Here is an 18,348-nt window from a genome sequence, read left to right as displayed (position 1 = left end):
CACTTCTGGCTGGTCAGTCTCCGTGATCCTCTTGATGAAGACATGGGCAATATTCCTCAAGGTCCCTGTGATGGCTGTACAAACTTCCCAAAAAGCCTGAACACGACATTTTTAGCAGCTGTATAAAGCAGCAATATAAAGCAGCAGCTGTTTAGCACTCTAAGTGAAAGTCACTCAGTTGTGTTCCACTCTTTGCGACCCCATGGACTATACAGTCCATGGAATTCTTCAGGCCAGCATATTGGAGTGGGTAGCCATTCCTTCTCCAGGGGATCTTCCCAACCCGGGACTGAACCCAGGTCTCCCTCAGATTCTTAACCATCTGAGCCACCAGGGAAGCCCTTACTTTATAGCAGTAGGTACTATATTGCTGCGGTTCAGTCACTAAATTGTGTCCGACTCTTTGCAACCCCATGGACTGCAGCACGCCAGGCTTCACTGTCCCTCACTGTCTCCCAGGGTTTGCTCAGACTCATGTCCATCAAGTCAGTGATGCCATCCAACCATCTCGTCCTCTGTCACCCCCTTCTCCTTTTGTGCTGTCTTTCCCAGCATCAGGGTCTTTTCCAACAGGTACTATAGCTCCATGCTTTTTCTATCAGACTAATGAGTGTAGCTTATTTTTATTTCCCATTTTATTTGTGATTTTGAGCATGTTTTCACAAGCTTTGTAGGTTGAGCCATTTGGACTGACTCTTCCACAAATAACCCATTCCTGTCCTTTACCCGTTTATCTGTTGGGTTGCCCTTGTCCTATCAGTTCATAAGAACTCTATGTATACTAATCTTTGTCCTCTACATTGGGAAAAAAAATGTTTTTTTCTCAAATCTGTCATTGGTCTACTTTAAACTTATCACATGTAAAGTTTAGGGTTTTTTTAGTGTTAAAGGTTTTTATAATATATTTTCTTCCATGGCTTTTGGATTTTAGGTTAAAAAACCCCTAGATGATGCATGAATGATGCAGATTTTTTGGCAAGAATCTTTTTTTCAAGTTTTACATTTAAATCCTTAATCCATCTGGAATTTATTTTTATGAATAATGTAGGTTGGGAATCAACTTCTATTTTTCCTTCATTGAAAAGCCAGTTGTGTTTGTACTCTAGATTATGTAACCTATCCTTTTTCAACAAAATTAAACTACGCATTACATTTATCATATGCTATTAAATTCTTCTATATACAAGATCTACTTCTGGATTATTAATTTTATTTCACTAATCTATTTGATTTTTTCTATACTTTTGCCACACTGATGAGACTAAAGTGATTTAGGTAACCTTGACATCCAGTATACAGAAAACATTTATTATCCTTTTAAATACTTTTCTTGCTATTTGAGGGTCATTTATTCTTTTTTGTATTTTGAAGATTTATTTAAACAGTTAAAAATTATGTAATGGTTTTTATAATTGTGTTTTCAGTACAGTATATATAAAATTGGGGAGCACTGATGTTTTATATCTCTCCATTCAAGAATGTGATCTTTCCATTTTTTAGATCTTGTCTTATGGCCTTTAATAGTATTTTATAATTTGCTTATTATAAATTATATTCTTTTCTTATATAATTTACCCCTAAATACATATTTTTATTTTCAACATCAGGTACTTATTACTGGATAGATGTTCAACTGATTTTTGTATATTTATCTTGTAGCCAGTCACCTTACCAAAGTTTTATACCAATCTCAGTAGCAATTTTTATGTATTTTTTAAAAACTGGAATCTCTTGAAATTTCTAGGAATACAGTCATATCTTTATCTTTTCCTCCTAATGTTTATATGACTTTCTTATCTTATTGTTTTCTCTAGATCCTCTAAGATAATATTAAATAGTTAAATTTGGAAAACTCAGCAGTGGCCACAGGACTGGAAAAGGTCAGTTTTCATTCCAATCCCTAAGAAAGGCAATCCCAAGGAATGCTCAAACTACCGCACAATTGCACTCATCTCACACGCTAGTATAGTAATGCTCAAAATTCTCCAAGCCAGGCTTCAGCAATACGTGAACCGTGAACTTCCAGATGTTCAAGCTGGTTTTAGAAAAGGCAGAGGAACCAGAGATCAAATTGCCAATATCCGCTGGATCATCGAAAAAGCAAGAGAGTTCCAGAAAAACATCTATTTCTGCTTTATTGACTATGCCAAAGCCTTCGACTGTGTGGATCACAATAAACTGTGGAAAATTCTGAAAGAGATGGGAATACCAGACCACCTGACCTGCCTCTTGAGAAATCTGTATGCAGGTCAGGAAGCAACAGTAGAACTGGACATGGAACAACAGACTGGTTCCAAATCGGGAAAGGAGTATGTCAAGGCTGTATATTGTCACCCTGCTTATTTAACTTATATGCAGAGTACATCACGAGAAACACTGGGCTGGATGAAGCACAAGCTGGAATCAAGATTGCCAGGAGAAATATCAATAACCTCAGATATGCAGATGACACCACCCTTATGGCAGAAAGCAAAGAACTAAAGAGCCTCTTGATGAAAGTGAAAGAGGAGAGTGAAAATGTTGGCTTAAAGCTTAACATTCAGGAAACTAAGATCATGGCATCTGGTCCCATCACCTCATGGGAGATAGATGGGGAGACAGTGGAAGCAGTGTCAGACTTTATTTTTTGGGGGCTCCAAAATCACTGCAGATGGTGACTGCAGCCATGAAATTAAAAGAGGCTGAATCCTTGGAAGGAAAGTTATGACCAACCTAGATAGCATATTAAAAAGCAGAGACATTACTTTGCCAACAAATGTCCGTCTGGTCAAGGCTATGCTTTTCCCAGTGGTCATGTATGGATGTGAGAGTTGGACTGTGAAGAAAGCTGAGCACCGAAAAATTGATGCTTTTGAACTATGTTGTTGGAGAAGACTCTTGAGAGTCCCTTGGTCTGCAAGGAGATCCAATCAATCCATCCTAAAGATCAGTCCTGGGTGTTCATTGGAAGGACTGATGCTGAAGCTGAAACTCCAGTACTTTGGCCACCTCATGCAAAGAGTTGACTCATTGGAAAAGACCCTGATGCTGGGAGGGATTGGCGGCAGGAGGAGAAGGGGACGACAGAGTATGAGATGGCTGGATGGCATCACTGACTCTATGGGCATGGGTTTTGGTAGACTCCGGGAGTTGGTGATGGACAGGGAGGGCTGGCGTGCTGCGATTCACGAGGTCGCAAAGAGTCAGACCTGACTGAGTGACTGAACTGAACTGATAGTGATAGCAGCATCTCTACAAGTGTCTTATTTTAATTGAAATAGGTTTGCTGTTTCACTGCTGAGGATAATTGCTGTTTGGCTCGGTAGATAATCTTATATATTATGTAATTGCTTTCTGTTTCAACTTTCCAAAGTTTTATTAGGAATAACGGTTATATTTTCACATACTCTGTGAGCATACTGTTTGATTATATTTTTTCTCCTTTATCTTGTCAATGTAACAGATTATGCTGATAGCTTTCTTGATATTGAAATATCTTACAACCTTGAAATGAAGTATACTTGATCATAGTATTTTACACTCTTGATGTTTTGCTGGATTTTCTTTGATAACACTGTATTTAGAATTTTTGCATCTGAGCTCCTAAGTCTGTAGACATATTTTTGGTCTTATATCCATATTGGGTTTTGACATCAAAGCTATGTTAGCTTTATAAAACAGATAGAAGAGCTTTTCATATTTTTAAAATCTTCTTAAATGGTTCAAGAACATTGGAATTATTAGTTAGATGAAACTCATTTGTAAACCCACTTGTACCTAGTCCATATTTCAACATTATATCTTTAATTACCTTTTTGATAACTTCTTGGTAATAAATTTGTTTTGACTTTCCACTTCTCACCAGTTTCAGTAATTTTACAGCAGATAGGAAATTTTTGAATTCATCAATTTTTGGGTTTGTTGTCAATAAGCATTCTTTTCTGTTACTTGTGGTGGTTTCCTCTCTTGTTCCTTGTGTTGTTTATTTTTGCTCTTTTCTCTCTTATTTAGGATGATTTGTCTATTTTATTAGTGTTAGGAAATATCCAACTTTTGGAGTTATTTATTCCCTCTATACTTTTGTTGTTTTCTATCTTATAGCTTTCAGCTTCTATCAGCTGCATTATTCTAGTTTTTTAGGCGCTTTTTGCTAGGTTAAGATGAATAACAATATACAATTTTTCTATTGAAGGCATTTTAAAACTATGCATTTTCCCCTGAGTACAGCTTTTGCTGCATGTTATAGGTTCTTGTATAATGTGTGCTTTTTGTTGCTTTCTAGACAGGTTATGTTTTCTTTAATTTTCCTCCTTGATCCAAGGATGGGATGTATGGAATTGTGCTTCTTAATTACTGTGGAACTATAATGGTTACAGCCATACTTTGTTTCTAATTTTATTGGATTATGATAAAGGAATGTACACTATAAAATTGCTACTTTTTAAAGTTAATTAGTATTAGTAATTATTGTTCACAATTAATGAAAAATAACAATACTTATTATTTTGGTCAAGTATTGATTGTTGTACATATGGATATACAACACAAATGTACATTTTTTAAAAAGATGCTATATAGGTCATGTGATCTTTTGCTAACTGCATTATTCCTTCATGTCTTCATTTTTGTCTATTAAAAATGTCTAGTTCTGAGAAAGGTGTACTAAAATCACCTTGGCACTGAAAGCTCAGAGTCCTAACCACTAAATCGCCAGGTAATTCCCCAGTTCTTTATCATTACAGAATATCCTGTTGAGTGCTTTCAAAGTTAAACACCACCCTTGTCCAATATTGACATTTCAACTCTTGCCCTCTTCTGTTTGCATTTGCCTATTTCCCCTTTGCTGCCCCTTTGATTTCATCTTTCTTTATCATTTAAGTGAGTTTCCATTATGGCACATTGCCAGGTTTTGCTTTTCTAAACACATCCCTCTGTTTTGTAATGGTAGCAAATTCAATCCATTCTCATATATTAGATAATGATGGATTCCCTTGACCAAATTCCTTACTTTGCTGATTATACTCGTATTTATCTTAACAGTGGTATTTCTTATTTTTCCAGGTTTTCACTTAGCTTTCTAGTCTATGTATTTTTCTACTCCTCCCTGAAGTTTGGTTTTCTCTGTGATTGATATTTTTCTGCCTCTTTTGGGGTACAGTTCATGGGCTCAGGTGGACCCTTAGAGGGCCCCTCTCCCACCCCACAGCCAACCAGGCATACTCGACACGGATAACTGACCTTTGTTACCAGGTTTGAGCCCAGGGGAAGGATGTCCTGGGTTCTCAGTTCTGCCATTCAGCAGCAGTAGGACCACACCCAAATCACCTGCCCTCCTTGAACAGGAAAACGTGGACAGTTGGTGCCCCTGCTTCCCACTCTCTCCTTAGGCTTCTGAGCTAGTTTTGGGCTGAGCAACCAAAAATGATCTGAGAAAATGACCTTTTCCATGTCTTTGGCCCATTTCTCTCAGAATTCTAGAAAGGCATTTCTCAAATACGCTCTTATAGGTCTTCCATTTCTGTGGGACAGCAGGGTTTACGTTATACTTTCCTTCTCTCCTGTCCTCAGCATAACTAAACACTGCAGAATGCTGAGGCTCTGCCTTTGGACACACAAGAGGTGGCCTAGATACCAAACTCTCCTGTCTCCAGGATTAAATAAAGAGGGGAACCTTCTACCATCTTTTTTCAGCACTTGGTGTAGCAGAAATGTCCATATGATAAAGCTGGAATAAACAGGAGACAGGAAATTGGAGCAGGGACCCACAGAAGACATACCCTGGGGACTATGGCTTATACTCAAGGTCTTGAGGGAAGCAGCTACAAACCTGTATTTCATTGCTTCCAAATCACCTTAAAAGCCAAGAAATCCCTCTGGCCCAGATCTGGTTTAGATCATCCTTGACTGCTACCACCAGGTCTTGGGACTTGCCCTCAACAAACTACATCTCAATTCTGTTTTCTCTCAACGATGAGAAGTATCTATTTCTACACCTCTAACTTTCTGATTCTACAACATTCATTTCATTAGGCAAAACTCTGAACTCCTCGAGGGCAAACGCGAGGTTTCTTCACTCCCTACTCAAGAGTCACAGAAGTTGGTTCACTGCCTTCTCCTGCAGGCAGCTGAGAACGCGTGGAGGCCAGCCACCTCAATTGTGTGAGGTGATCCACCTCAACTGCTCCTGCACACTTCCACCGTCTGGGTCCTGGGATGTCACAGGACCACGGTGCTTATTTCCTACTCACCCACGGGTTCTGAGGTGCTCTCTACCTGCTTTTCCACTGCAATGTTTTCTTATCACTTCATAAAATAGTTGCACAATGGAAAAGATACACTCACACACACATATATATGAGTCTATACAGCAGAAAGTAACACAACATTGTAAATCAACAATGCTTCAATAAAATAATCACCACACACACACACACACACACACACACACACACACACACACACACGAAAGTTCCACAAGCTCCCTGGGGACAGGAGAGGGCTTCTTCTACGCTGGAGGCACTGTGACCATGCTGAGGGCAGTTAGGAGGCAGATGGGCCCCCTCAGGGTAAAGCAATTGGAGATTCATTCTCTATTGACCCAAACTCCAGGACTAGAAGAGCAGGACAACTAAGGGAAAAGGCTGCGCCCTCCCCAGGCCACGTAACTCTCATTCCCAAAGTCAGGAGGACCTCCCCTCCCCCCGCCGCCACCACCACACATCAACAGAAAAGGCTCCTTGCAGGCCGGAAGGGGAGCAATGTAAATGGATGCTCTACCCAGATGCCTCTGCGGTAGGACCCATCTCGGCTAAGAGATGTGTAAGCACACGTGGGAGGATCCCGAGAAATACCAAATATGGACTGTGAACCTGGCAGATTAGAAGGACTGGCTAGAGGAAACCCGGAAGAAATACCCCATAATAGTGTCAGGGCAAGCATACTGACTGAAACCGCCCACCCTGGCCAGGCACCATAGTAACTATTTGCATGAGTTGTTTTATGACAGGACGTCCTGATAAGGAACACGGAACTAATAAGCCACCACCAACCGGAAGAGTTCTGGAAAGGTCAAAAGGAGACACCACACGTCCAACCACCTCCCAGAATCCTCCTCTCTGGCATCCATCTTGGCTGAACAAGGCTGCGCCACCGGGAAGGACTCTGAGTCAGAATGATTGGCTAAAGACAACCCGGAAATTAATCCCATCACCATAAAACCCGAGACTGCAGGCCATGAGACAGAGCTGTTCTCGTGGGTTCCCTCACCCTCCTGCTCTCCACCCAGGTGCCCTGTCCCAATGAAATCTCTTGCCTTGTCAGCACATGAGTCTCCTCAGACAATTCATTTCTGAGTGTTAGACAAGAGCCCAGTTTTGGGCCCTGGAAAGGGTCCCGCTTCTTGCAACAATAGTGATTCAAACTGCCATGAGTATGCGACTCAGAGAGTCACTCTCCCGGAGTCCACTCATGTGTCTATCCAAACGTACTGTGCTGTTTCCCCTCTTAATAAATACTATACTTGCTACACTACCTTCCATCTTTGTGGAAATTCTTTTCTGCAAAGCCAAAGGGCCAGGGCCCTTGTCACTGACCACTGGGTCTAGTGGATAGGAGCTGGTGCTTTCACCACCGTGACCAGGCCTCAGTCTCTGGCTGGGAATCTAAGCCTTGCTTTAAGCAGTTGCAGGCTGCGGCCACCCAAGATCAGGGTGACAGGAGGCAGGTGTGACCAGTGACGCCCTCCCCAAACCAATCACCAGCTCCCCTCCCCCACTGAGCCCTCCTCCACACGTGTATTGTATTTGTATTGTTCAGTTACTCAATGGTGTCCAACTCTTTGTGGCCCCATGGACTGGAGCCCGCCAGCCTCCTCTGTCTATGGAATTTTCCAGGCAAGAATACTGGAATGGGTTGCCATTCCCTACTCCAGAGGATCTTCCCGTCCACACGTGAAAGAACATCAAACAACTCTGTTCAAAACAGTTTATTTTATTTTATTTTTGTCAGACAAACACATTGATTTCTGGACCACAGTAGAGGATGGAAACCTTTCACAAACTTATTTATTTGAAAATACAAATATAAAATTATACTTTCCACATCTGTGATGTGAGAGACTGCCATCCACATAGTAATTTTTTACAACAGGGCTTTAAGAAAGCCACACACAAAGACCTGAAAGATGCTTGAGATATATATATATATAGATACATATATATGTATATATATAAAAAAAATACTCACTACCAAAGTTGTCATCAGTTTCATACTAAAGTATAAAAGTAAGGGTGAGGTCAGCCACAGTGCTAGGGAAAGTTTTATTTAGATACATTGATGTCCACATGAAACGCTTAGACTTGCATCCTATTACATATGGAATTCCGAGTTTACAACACACCATGAACGGCAGATTGGCTAGCCCACGCTACTCAAAGGACACTCACAGATTCCACACAGGATGGTACAGTATGTACAGAATACAGTAGCAGAGAGCCTTCTGGAAGGCTCTGGAAACTTTTGTCTCTCAGTCTCCATCCCCCGCCCCACTGCGTGCCCCTGCCTCCTAGAAACAAACTCCTATCCGAGACAATACATTCTGATTATTTGATAGCCAAGTGTTTGGATTCAGGTTGCTTCCCCAGAGGGGTGGGTTTTTATGTTTATATTTTTGTTTTAGTTTACTTACTTTTTTTTTTTGGTTAAAAAAAAAGAAAGAAAACAAACATTACAGTATTAAAGTATTGCTTAACGTACAGCATCTCCTTGTGTAGTGTCTGTGCTCAGGACTGGGCTGAGCTGACTTCTGCTTCTTTTTGTTTGGAGTTGGGGGGCCGGGCGGAGAGGGGTGGGGGGAGCCCGCCAGTGTCTCTCTCCCCTGTGCTTGCCTGCATCTGTCCCTCTGCCCCCCGCCCTCAACCCGCCACCCTGCTTCAGCCTTCCTTGGAAGATAGCCTGGCTGGTGAAGCACATTCAAGAAAGAAAAACATTCTTCCCTCCCCCACCCAACCCCCCAGCCTCCCTCTGTCCCTGTGAGCCACTCCCAACCGATAAGAGAGAAGTATGAGTTAGTGTTTCTTTTGTAAACAATTTCATATGCAATATAATACAGAAAGCATGGCTGACCTTCAATAAAAAAAATGTGGTAAACTATATTGCTTTATTCTTGATTATGCTGCAGTGAGTGAATGGCAGAATGAAGCAGTGTGGGTGGGTGGTGGTGGCTAAGTCCCTAGCCCTCGTTTGCACTAAAGATCAAAATAGGTTTTGTTTTTCTATTTGGAACAACAAAAAAAAAATTTTTTTCCCCCAAAATCCCCAAATGAAAAAGAATCAAAGAAAAGAAAAAATAAAAAAAAAACCCAAGAAACAAATCCAAAACAAAATTGAAAACAAAAACTGAACACCTTTCAGGTCATTAGAACCAACAATTACCCAATGATTTTTATACTAGTCTAGCAAGATGTGTGTAACATTCATTGGCTGTGAACTGCTGTGCAGTGAAACATTAAATTGACAGCAATAGAGCCATGCTACCTTAAAGTCCAAGCTACGCGTTCAAATCAAGATGAAGGTTATGAAGGAGAGAAACGCAAAGGCCTGCTGGGACTTCGTTTGAATCAAGCCCATGAGCGACTGGGATAGAGTGAGGCTGTCTGGTTTTCCCAGTGGGTGTGAGGAAGGCCACAGACCAGGTGAGCAAGCTCCTGGAGAGGAGACCCAGAACTCGGTCATCCCCGTCAGCTCCACGTCCAGGGAGAACCAGGAATCGGTCCAGGAGCTTACGTGCCCACTCTCCTCCGCGTGGGAGGAGAGGGGTTTGGGGGCCCCAGGCAGATGGATCTAGAAGCCAGAAAGTCACCCGGTGGCTGCTTTGTGATCCCGGGGAAAAGCCATCAGCCAAGAGGGTTTCTCCCCCAGGGAAGGCGGAAGGTGGTTCCCGTGTTCGCCACTGAGCTTAACTGAAACAAAGACAAGGCTGAACATCAGTGCTAAAATAATTTACAAAAATCTTTCAAAATGGACTTCTAGATGAGTGGGGGACTAACGTGAACCTTAACCTAGGTAGCCACATTAAAACATATCAGATTTCCACGAGATTTGTGCTATGGGCTACTGGGTCTCTTCAAAAGGTATTATAAACATCTAAAACATATTCACACAGATTATCAATTTCTTCTGAGCATTCTTAAAAAAATATTTTTTTCTCTTAGTAAAATCATTTTAATATACCATGCCTCCCTCTTTTAAAAAATAAATTAAAAAAATCCAGTTTTGCATATCTAGCATTAGCATTTAAGGTAGTATGGCACACCCCTTCACAGCTGGGGGTGGGGTGGGGTGGGAATCTACAAAACGCCGTAGAGTCTACCGGCATCTGAACATCGTGAGACCTTGGGTTAGTTGAAACCACATCAGATCAGCAAAAATAAAATGAAAACTTGAAATTGAAAAACAAAAAATGAAAGGAAAAAACTGCCCCAAAATTATTAGCATTTTTTTTCATAAATAAGAGAAAGTTCTATCCTTACTGGTCCTAAATCTGAATAACTATGTCTAATTTTTTTAAACCTTAATTACGTTATACCTATCAATAAGTACTAGAAGAAAGAGGAGAAAAAAAGTCACTACACTAGTACCAGGACAGCACGCTTACAAGATAGCCATTTTATACATTATTAACAGACAATGATCAACAAAGAGTCTTCTATGAGGTGATGGGGGATGCAGAGAAAGGAAGGGGAGTACAGTACATCACCAACATGGACAAAATAGTAATTAAATTCCCTAGTCTAGACACTGAATTTCTGGGAATTTATTGTCTCTTTTTTTTTCTTTTTTTTTTTAAAATAAAACTTCTATTTTGTTATTTTATTACTTGAACAAGTTTTGATATTTTAAAAGCGCCCAGCATTTTACTTAACCTGGTTGTTTGGAAATAAAAAAAGAAAGAAAGAAAAACAAACAAAAAAACAAACCTTCACCAAACAACCTAACATTTTATTGGAAAAAACAAAGGACATGATTAAAAAAAAAAAAAAAGATGTTGCTGTTTAATTAGAATTGAAAAAGGCTTTTTTTCTTTCTTTCTGAGTTAGCATTTTGGAGCCTTTTGCTTGAAGATGCTTTTACCCTACCATGTCTGTGAATGTCTACATTAGTCTACTTTGTTAGTAAAATTTATAAAAATAGGAGTGCAGCAGCTCTTTATAATAAATGTCGCATTCAGTGTCTCATACTGGCTGTGCCTTAAGTACCAAATTTATAAACGTAACAATTTAAAAAATATTAATAAAACGTCAATATCACATTTTAAAAAAGAAAAAATATATATCCACACTACAATATGTTTTAATGCCATCTATTGAGTTGTACTTCTATAGTTGCTGTTGCCGACCTATTACCAATATTAAAAAAAAGTTAAATTAAAAAATATCCTTCATCATAAGTATCTTTCCCCAACCGAGGACCATATATTATAACAGCCAAATGTTAAACATGTGCAAACAGGAAACGGTCAGTTTTTCCCACCAGTCACAGTGCAGCGATGTTTATACTTTTTATTTTTTAAAATTCTGTTTACATCTACAATAAATTAAAAAAAAAATTCTTTCATAGCCTCTCTGGTGATACTTGCAGCACTGAGGTATTAAAAAAAATATATAAACCAAAAGGTTGCTTTCCTAATTGGTAAATAGAAAGTGAATGGAGAAAAGATTTCATTAATGCAGGCTTATCCACTCCTGGCCCATGGGCCCCCAGAGCTGGGGGGCGGCTGGGGGGACAGGGGGAGAAGAGAGGCAAAGTGTCCTAGGGACCTTTGGAGGTGCTGAAATGATTGGACAATAGAAAATGATCAAATATTTAAAAATTAAGACTGAAAAAGAATGTCCCCCCACCCCTCCCCACCCAAGCCAAACAGGTGTGCTTTGAAACATTAAATATGTTAAATATTAAAATTGTAGCTTTGTTTTTAAAAAACGTCTTGGGAAAAGCAGTTTTTCATATTTTAAATAAAAATCTAACTAGACGGTAACGTTGGAAGCTGTGCACAGACGAGAGGTTAATATGCTGGTATGACACTAATACAGTTCTTAGGTCTATCACACAGACAAGAGGAGCTAAACAGTGTTCTAACCTGTCCCGGGGTCGGCCTGGCAGCTGGGTGTCCACCGCCTCAGTCACTGACTCAGTTACCGTCCCTCCCCTCCTCCACCCACACAGCGTCAAACTGCCTGGGACCGACTCCCTCACAAAAATATTTTTGATTCTCTCTTTCTTAATAGTTTCTATGTAGTTAATGGAATTGTATTTACAACATTTCTTTTTTAGAATTCACAATTGCAAAAAACCTTATAATATCACCTCTTTCAACAGAAAAAAAGCACTTATAGAAAAGGAGGACACGCAAAACATTGTCGTCCTTACCTTATTGCCGAAAATAGATATACTTAGGTTAACAAAGAGACGCCACAAAAAAAGAACCGCTATAGAGTCTGTTCATTAGCCTACTACATCTCACTTCTTACACAACGCAGAGTAGAAAGTTGATGCCCACCTCCCGCTCAGCACCTCACAACCTCGCTTCTGTGTGTGCTCACATTCCGCCTGAAAATTCATACAGTCTCAGAATCGATACCAAAATATTCAGAGTAATATAACCATCTCAGCATCCTTGAAAAGTGAGAACAGAATTAAAGAAGCAAAAAAAATTGTTTTAAGAAAAAAATAATACCTTAATATAACAATTATACTATGGTTAGCTTTTAACTAGATATTAAAGCTATATGACTACTGGACTAAGTCAAAATCACTACCAAATGTGATTCAAAGAGATTTAAAAGGAGAAGGGGGAAGAGAGAAGAGGGAGGGAAACCATCAATAAAAACAAAAACAAAACAAAACCAAAATCATGGGATATATACACATTTAAAAGCTGTTGTCTTATATTACAGCAGATTCGTGAGATGATGAGATGTAGTCAACCCTCGATCCGAAGTGAGCCATCTCTGGTTGGGATGGGGAGTGAGGCTGGTGGGGGAACAGGTCTGATGACATCACCTAAACAAAGGGCCACTCAGAAACTTCGCCCAGTCTTGCCTGGACATCCAGGTATGCTCTGCAGGGCACGGGAGGTCGAGGATGTCCGGAAGAGAACATAAGGTGGGGTGGGAGGAGAAAGAAGAAATGTCAGGCAGGCACACGGCTTACTCTTAACTTTTTAGCTAGCATTTTCAAAGGATGACTACATTGGGCTACTGAGGATGTTTGAAAGTGGCCAGGCTAAGAGCTGACTGGGGTCACAGCCTGAGCTGTGACATCTGAGCCAAGCTTGATGCTGGGGAGAAAGAGGGCAGCTCTGTAGCTCATTTTGCTGGCTTGCTAATTTGCTGATTCAATACATTATGGTAGAATTCTTGAGGCAATGGTGGAAAATGGGGTCAGCAGATGTGGTCACGCTGGGTTTGCAGCTGGAATGGTGAACTGCAGAGTGACTAGCGCTGCCTTTTCTGGTTAAGAGTCTGTTTTCAAAGCTAAATGTTTAAAAATGTCTGTCTTTAGGAGACAACCATCAATGACTGTCCATAACTAAAACTGCAAATTTCTACTTAAATCATATTACGTACAAAAGACTCAAGGTCAGGACACTTATAAAAACATACACAACTAATAATAATCAGCTTTGGTTCTAGGAAATGAGAACAGGCCCGGGATTCACAGACTTGCTGGTTGATTCTCCCCGAACTGACTGGGAGCCTGGGCCCCTCCTTCCACGGACGGTGCTAAAGGTCTGAGGGTCATCTCTGCTGGGCAGACTGTGTGTGTGTGTTCTGGGGTGGCCACGTGACTCAACTGGCCCACTTAATCATTCTGGAGGGGGCGAGTGGTTAGCCCTACTCTCCGGTCTGTTCCATCCTTCCAAGGCCTAAAGCTGGATGCGGGAGGCTGGGCTGCGAGCAGCCTCACCTCCCTCCACCCGCAGGGAAGCTCTGCAGAGGAGGGTGGGGGGCGCGGGTGGAGGGAGCCCTGCCCCGCCGGTTCTGGCAGGGAGGGAAGAGGCACTGGCGGCTGTCTGAGCCCTGTGTCATCTGACTCCACAAGGGCTGAGCCACCTTCAGCCTCTATGGTCTTGGGTCTATCAGCCCACCCTGCTCTCAGAGGAGCCTCGCTTTGCTGGGACCCCTCAACCCAGTTGAATTAGTCGTGAGTAGCTCTCCTTCACACTGTTAGTGGCCTCTGGCTCCGGCAGGCCAGCAATGGCTGGGTCAGTGCTGGAAGGGAAGTGGAGGCGAGGGGGTGAAGAGAACTCACACACGGGGTTTATTGGGTTAAGAGAGGCAGTTGCGTTAGTCGAGGTGATTCCTTAGAGCAATATTAGAGAAATCCAAGAGATGTACGAAGCTTGGCTCCACCTGGTCCCCCAGCTGGGCCCACCCTACTGGGTCCTGGCTGGCTCGGGGGCCTGGAGCAATCCTCGACAAGAGGGGTGTAGAGTGGCAAATTCATCTCAGCCTTGCTTCTCCCAGAGGGACAGGTGCTCATGTCCCAGCTGGGATTTTGCAAGCAGGATCCATTCCCAGGCCTCAGCTGTGGCACTCTCACTTCCGAAGAAACAGACTCTTGTCTCAAGACCCAAAACCAGCTCGCTAACACGGGTCACGCTGAGTTTTCACGAGAGAATCCCCTCTCCCTTCCTGGTGCTGTTCCGGAGAATGAGGGATACCCATCTTCAATGAGAATACGGCAAGAGGCTCCCTCACTGACTGCCCCAACCTCCCCTCTCCTCCACTCCACCCCTTCCATATCCCCATCAAAGTGATTTAAAAAATGTTTAATTAACTTGAGCTCAGTTTAAAAGGTTAGGAAACTGGCAGGGATCCAAATCCATGTAACGCAGGTGATGTTGTTAATTTAATTTGCTTTTCGTGCGGTAATCTGGATAATTACTCAGTAGTTACTGGCAAAAATGTTTTCTTTTCACTCAAAGATGGAGCCTGGCTGTCTCACTGCATGAACCCCACCGGCCGAGCCCAGCGAACTCTGGGGAGCTGAGAGGGCCCGGCAACCCTGAGCACCCTCCGCCCCCAAGTCTGGCAGAGGTCTGGCGTCTCTCTGCCTCTGTCCCCCGGGGACGGGCATAGCACAGCATCTCCTTCCAGTTTCCCACACTTTTGATCATATTTCAAGACAGAGAAAGATGAGAGGTGGGAAAGATAGAGAAAAAGGATCGAAAGAATCAAAGAAAAAAAAAAGACAGTGGAAGAAAAATGGGGGTCATGATTTAAGCCAGAGGAGGGATGAGAGATTAAAAGGCTGGATCTTGTTGCCCCCACCCCCCCGGAAAGGGGTGGAGAAAGAGGAGGGAGAGACGTTGACGCGATGGGACCAGGGCCCGTGCGTACTTGCATGCCAAGTGTGCATACATGTACGGACACGCCTGGCGGGCGAGACACGTGGCAGAAAAGGCAATACCTCAGAGTGGGGTGGCAACGGAAGCACCTGCTCAGTGGTATCCATTTGTAAAGGCCGTTGCAATCAAAGGTCCCTAAAATTGCACAATTGTTAAGGTCATCAGCACGCTATACATGGGAACAGATTGTCATATTCTGGGAAAGGAAATTATCGCTAGGGCTAGACTGTGGTTGCCAGCATGAATATGTAATTCTGAGACACCATGCCGTGAGGCGCTAGGATGACATCCTCCCAAGCCCTGACTCCCCACCCTGGCCTGTCCACTCACCCAGGGGAACACTGCAAGCCAGATTCCCAGGGGTGGATGGATGAGAGGAGAGAGGGGCTTGTGCCACCAACGATGGGCACCGTTGCACTGAGCCCCAGACAGCCCCCGATGGCTCCAGCTGGGGAGAAGGCCAGTCCCGTGCAGACCAAATGCGACTTGATGTTGCTTATTTCAGAAACCATCACAGCGCACAGGTCAGAGACCCAGGTTTTCATGAACAGATAGGGTCAGTGTTTCTGGGTGCTGACCATGTCCGACGTAGTGGTAGACGATCCCTGAAATGGATTCAGCTCTAGGTTGACTAGTTACTGCTCTGGATTAGGTGTTATAGCCCATCCGAGGGGGTGTAACTCACCAAACTACTGCCTAAGTGATATTGGTTCTGGAGTGTAATTCAACAAGGAGGACTGCACAGGCCAGGCCAGGCAAGGCGTGTGTGTGTGTGTGTGTGTGTGTGTGTGTGTGTGTGAATGTGTGAGATTGTGTGTGCGTGCATGTGTGTGGCTTTGGGGGGGCGACCTTTCAATGCCAGGGGTAGAGACTGGCTGCCCCGATGCCCTGATCGTCTGCACTTGCTTTGTTCTCCCCAGCACAGCCTGGTAGGGGGTTCTCCCACAGGGATGTGACCTGGGACAGCAGACACTTCCCTCTTAGCTCAAAATCAAACTGTCTCCAAGACGGCGAGGTTGGTCGATTTTCTGTTTCCCCAATAGAAGGGACAGTGAGCGAGTGGGCTCAGGCACATTCATGCTCACACACACCGCGAGGGGGAAGAACAACACAATCTGAAAACAGCATGCAAATCTGTTAAGCAAATTTCCATTGCCTGGATTAGTCAGATTATAGAACCACAGAGCATTACAAATGTCAAATGCACCTGGCCTTCGGGGGTGGGCGGAGCTAAAGAGTGCAAAGGGGAACTTACTTGGAGCCTGGAGACTGTAAGAAACATTAGCGGAGGAAACCTCCTGGGACGGGACTTGCACCCCAGGCTACGTCCCAGGCCCCAGTGCTGCCCCTGGACCCCAGGCAGGACTCTACTGACTCAGGCTGTCATCCTACGGGGATGGGGCCCTAGCTCCAAGGTCCCAGCCCCCCTGAATCTCCAGGAGGCCGGGATCAAGGAGAGAGGGGCTGACCGTGGGGGTCTACTGTGAGCCAGCAGCTGCCTTAGCCTGTTTCCTTCAAGTCTCACACACCAGCTTTCGAGGGAGGGACACTTCTTTTTGTTTTGCAGCCAGGAATGCAATGGGTTGTACATGCGGTTCAGGGTTGTGTGACCTGAACATGACCTGCCCCCACTCCCTCCACTCCACCTGTGGCCCTCGCACGGAGGCTCTGGAAACATCTAACGGAGGAAGCTGCAGCCGGGGGTGGTGGACGTGGGTGCAGTGGGGGACCCGGTGCCCGCTCCTGGCTTGCCGGCTCGGGGCTTCCCTGGCACAACCTCCCCCACGGGCCGCAGGAAACGGGCAGGAAGGCAGGGGCGGGGAGGTACTTACGGCGATGCCGTGGCCGAAGCCGGAGCCCGGCTGAGGGCTGGCGGCGCTTATGTAATTCCCCACTCCGGAGTCCTGGCTGGCAGGGCCGTAGAGGTCGGCGACGGGTCCTGGGCTGTTGGCCCCCGGGAAGCCTCCGGGCCGCGCCGGGTTGGAGCCTGCCGGGGAAGCGGGCCCGCCAAAATTCGGTTGAGCACTGTAGCTATTCAGGACTGGTGTGCAGAGAATAGAGCTGGGTATGAGGCTGGAAGCCAGGCATGCACCGGTCACCACAAGCCAGACACTCGGGAGAAACAGCTGAGGCCCGACTTCTAACACTCAACCAAGGCCATGCGAAGACATCAGCAGGGACTCAAGAATACTCAGCCCAGGCTACTGCTAAGAAGCTTGGAGCTCCAAAAAGAGATAGAATAAAAAAAACAACCATTCAACACAGTATGGCAACCAACCGGGGTGCTTCACTGCCCACCAAATTATCACAATAGAAATAGAGAGATATATGGAGAGAGAGAGAGAGTTGGTTTTTTTTTTTTTTTTTTCCACATCTGAATTGATGCTCATGCAGTCTTGTCTAGATCTGGGCACGTTGAGACAGCATTCACATCCCATGCAAACTACAAAGGAACTAGTTTTAGACTACACATTGTGTTAATATTGATATTAAAATGTGACAGGAAACAAAAGCAATTTGTGTCCAGGAAAAAAAAAAAATCTTTGGGGAAGGAATTTTTTGGTTTCATTTTTTTTTCTTGTTTTTGGATCCATTAAATGACAAATTTGTTTTAAACAACAAAAAAAGGCAAAAAAGATCTTCGGCTCGCCCCCCTCCCCCCACTGGCTAATCCCTCCCTCCCCACCCCTCCCGTTTACATCCTTGAATGAAAGTCGTCAATACTGAACGTGGTCGGAGGATGGGATATGTCATGGAAGACTTGGGCATCTTAACATAACTGTAATGATGGTGGCAGAGGGTTCCCTTTTGGGGTGGAGAGCAGGGGATGGAGGGAGGGATGGGGTGGGGATGGAGAATCTGGAGGCTCTGGGCCAAAGCTGGTGAACGCCAATGAGGCTACAGGACACCCACACACTCACCTCCTGCAGTAGGAGGAAAGGGGGGATTTAAACTTTTTT

General features: G+C 43.8%; 1 protein-coding gene across 13 annotated transcripts in view; it reads right to left on the bottom strand.

Moving 5' to 3' along the window:
• Nucleotides 1-7,948: 7,948 nt before the first annotated feature.
• MSI2 (musashi RNA binding protein 2) overlaps nt 7,949-18,348 on the bottom strand; it is a 400,997-nt gene continuing 390,597 nt past the window's right edge. For 5 of the 13 annotated variants that reach the window (XM_070478492.1, XM_070478494.1, XM_070478497.1 and 2 more), the window contains 3 exons: nt 17,221-17,429; nt 15,451-15,523; nt 7,949-13,096 (listed from right to left, as the gene is read on the bottom strand). In XM_070478492.1, coding sequence (XP_070334593.1) covers nt 15,482-15,523; nt 17,221-17,429 — 251 coding nt within the window. In that variant the 3' untranslated portion in view covers nt 7,949-13,096; nt 15,451-15,481. Of the gene's footprint in view, nt 13,097-15,450; nt 15,524-17,220; nt 17,430-18,348 lie in introns of those variants that run through there. The other 8 variants (XM_070478495.1, XM_070478496.1, XM_070478503.1 and 5 more) reach the window with 4 other exon arrangements.

This window comes from Odocoileus virginianus, chromosome 17 (genome assembly GCF_023699985.2).
Source record: "Odocoileus virginianus isolate 20LAN1187 ecotype Illinois chromosome 17, Ovbor_1.2, whole genome shotgun sequence".
NCBI lineage: Eukaryota > Metazoa > Chordata > Mammalia > Artiodactyla > Cervidae > Odocoileus > Odocoileus virginianus.
This window is presented reverse-complemented; position numbering and strand designations above follow the sequence as displayed.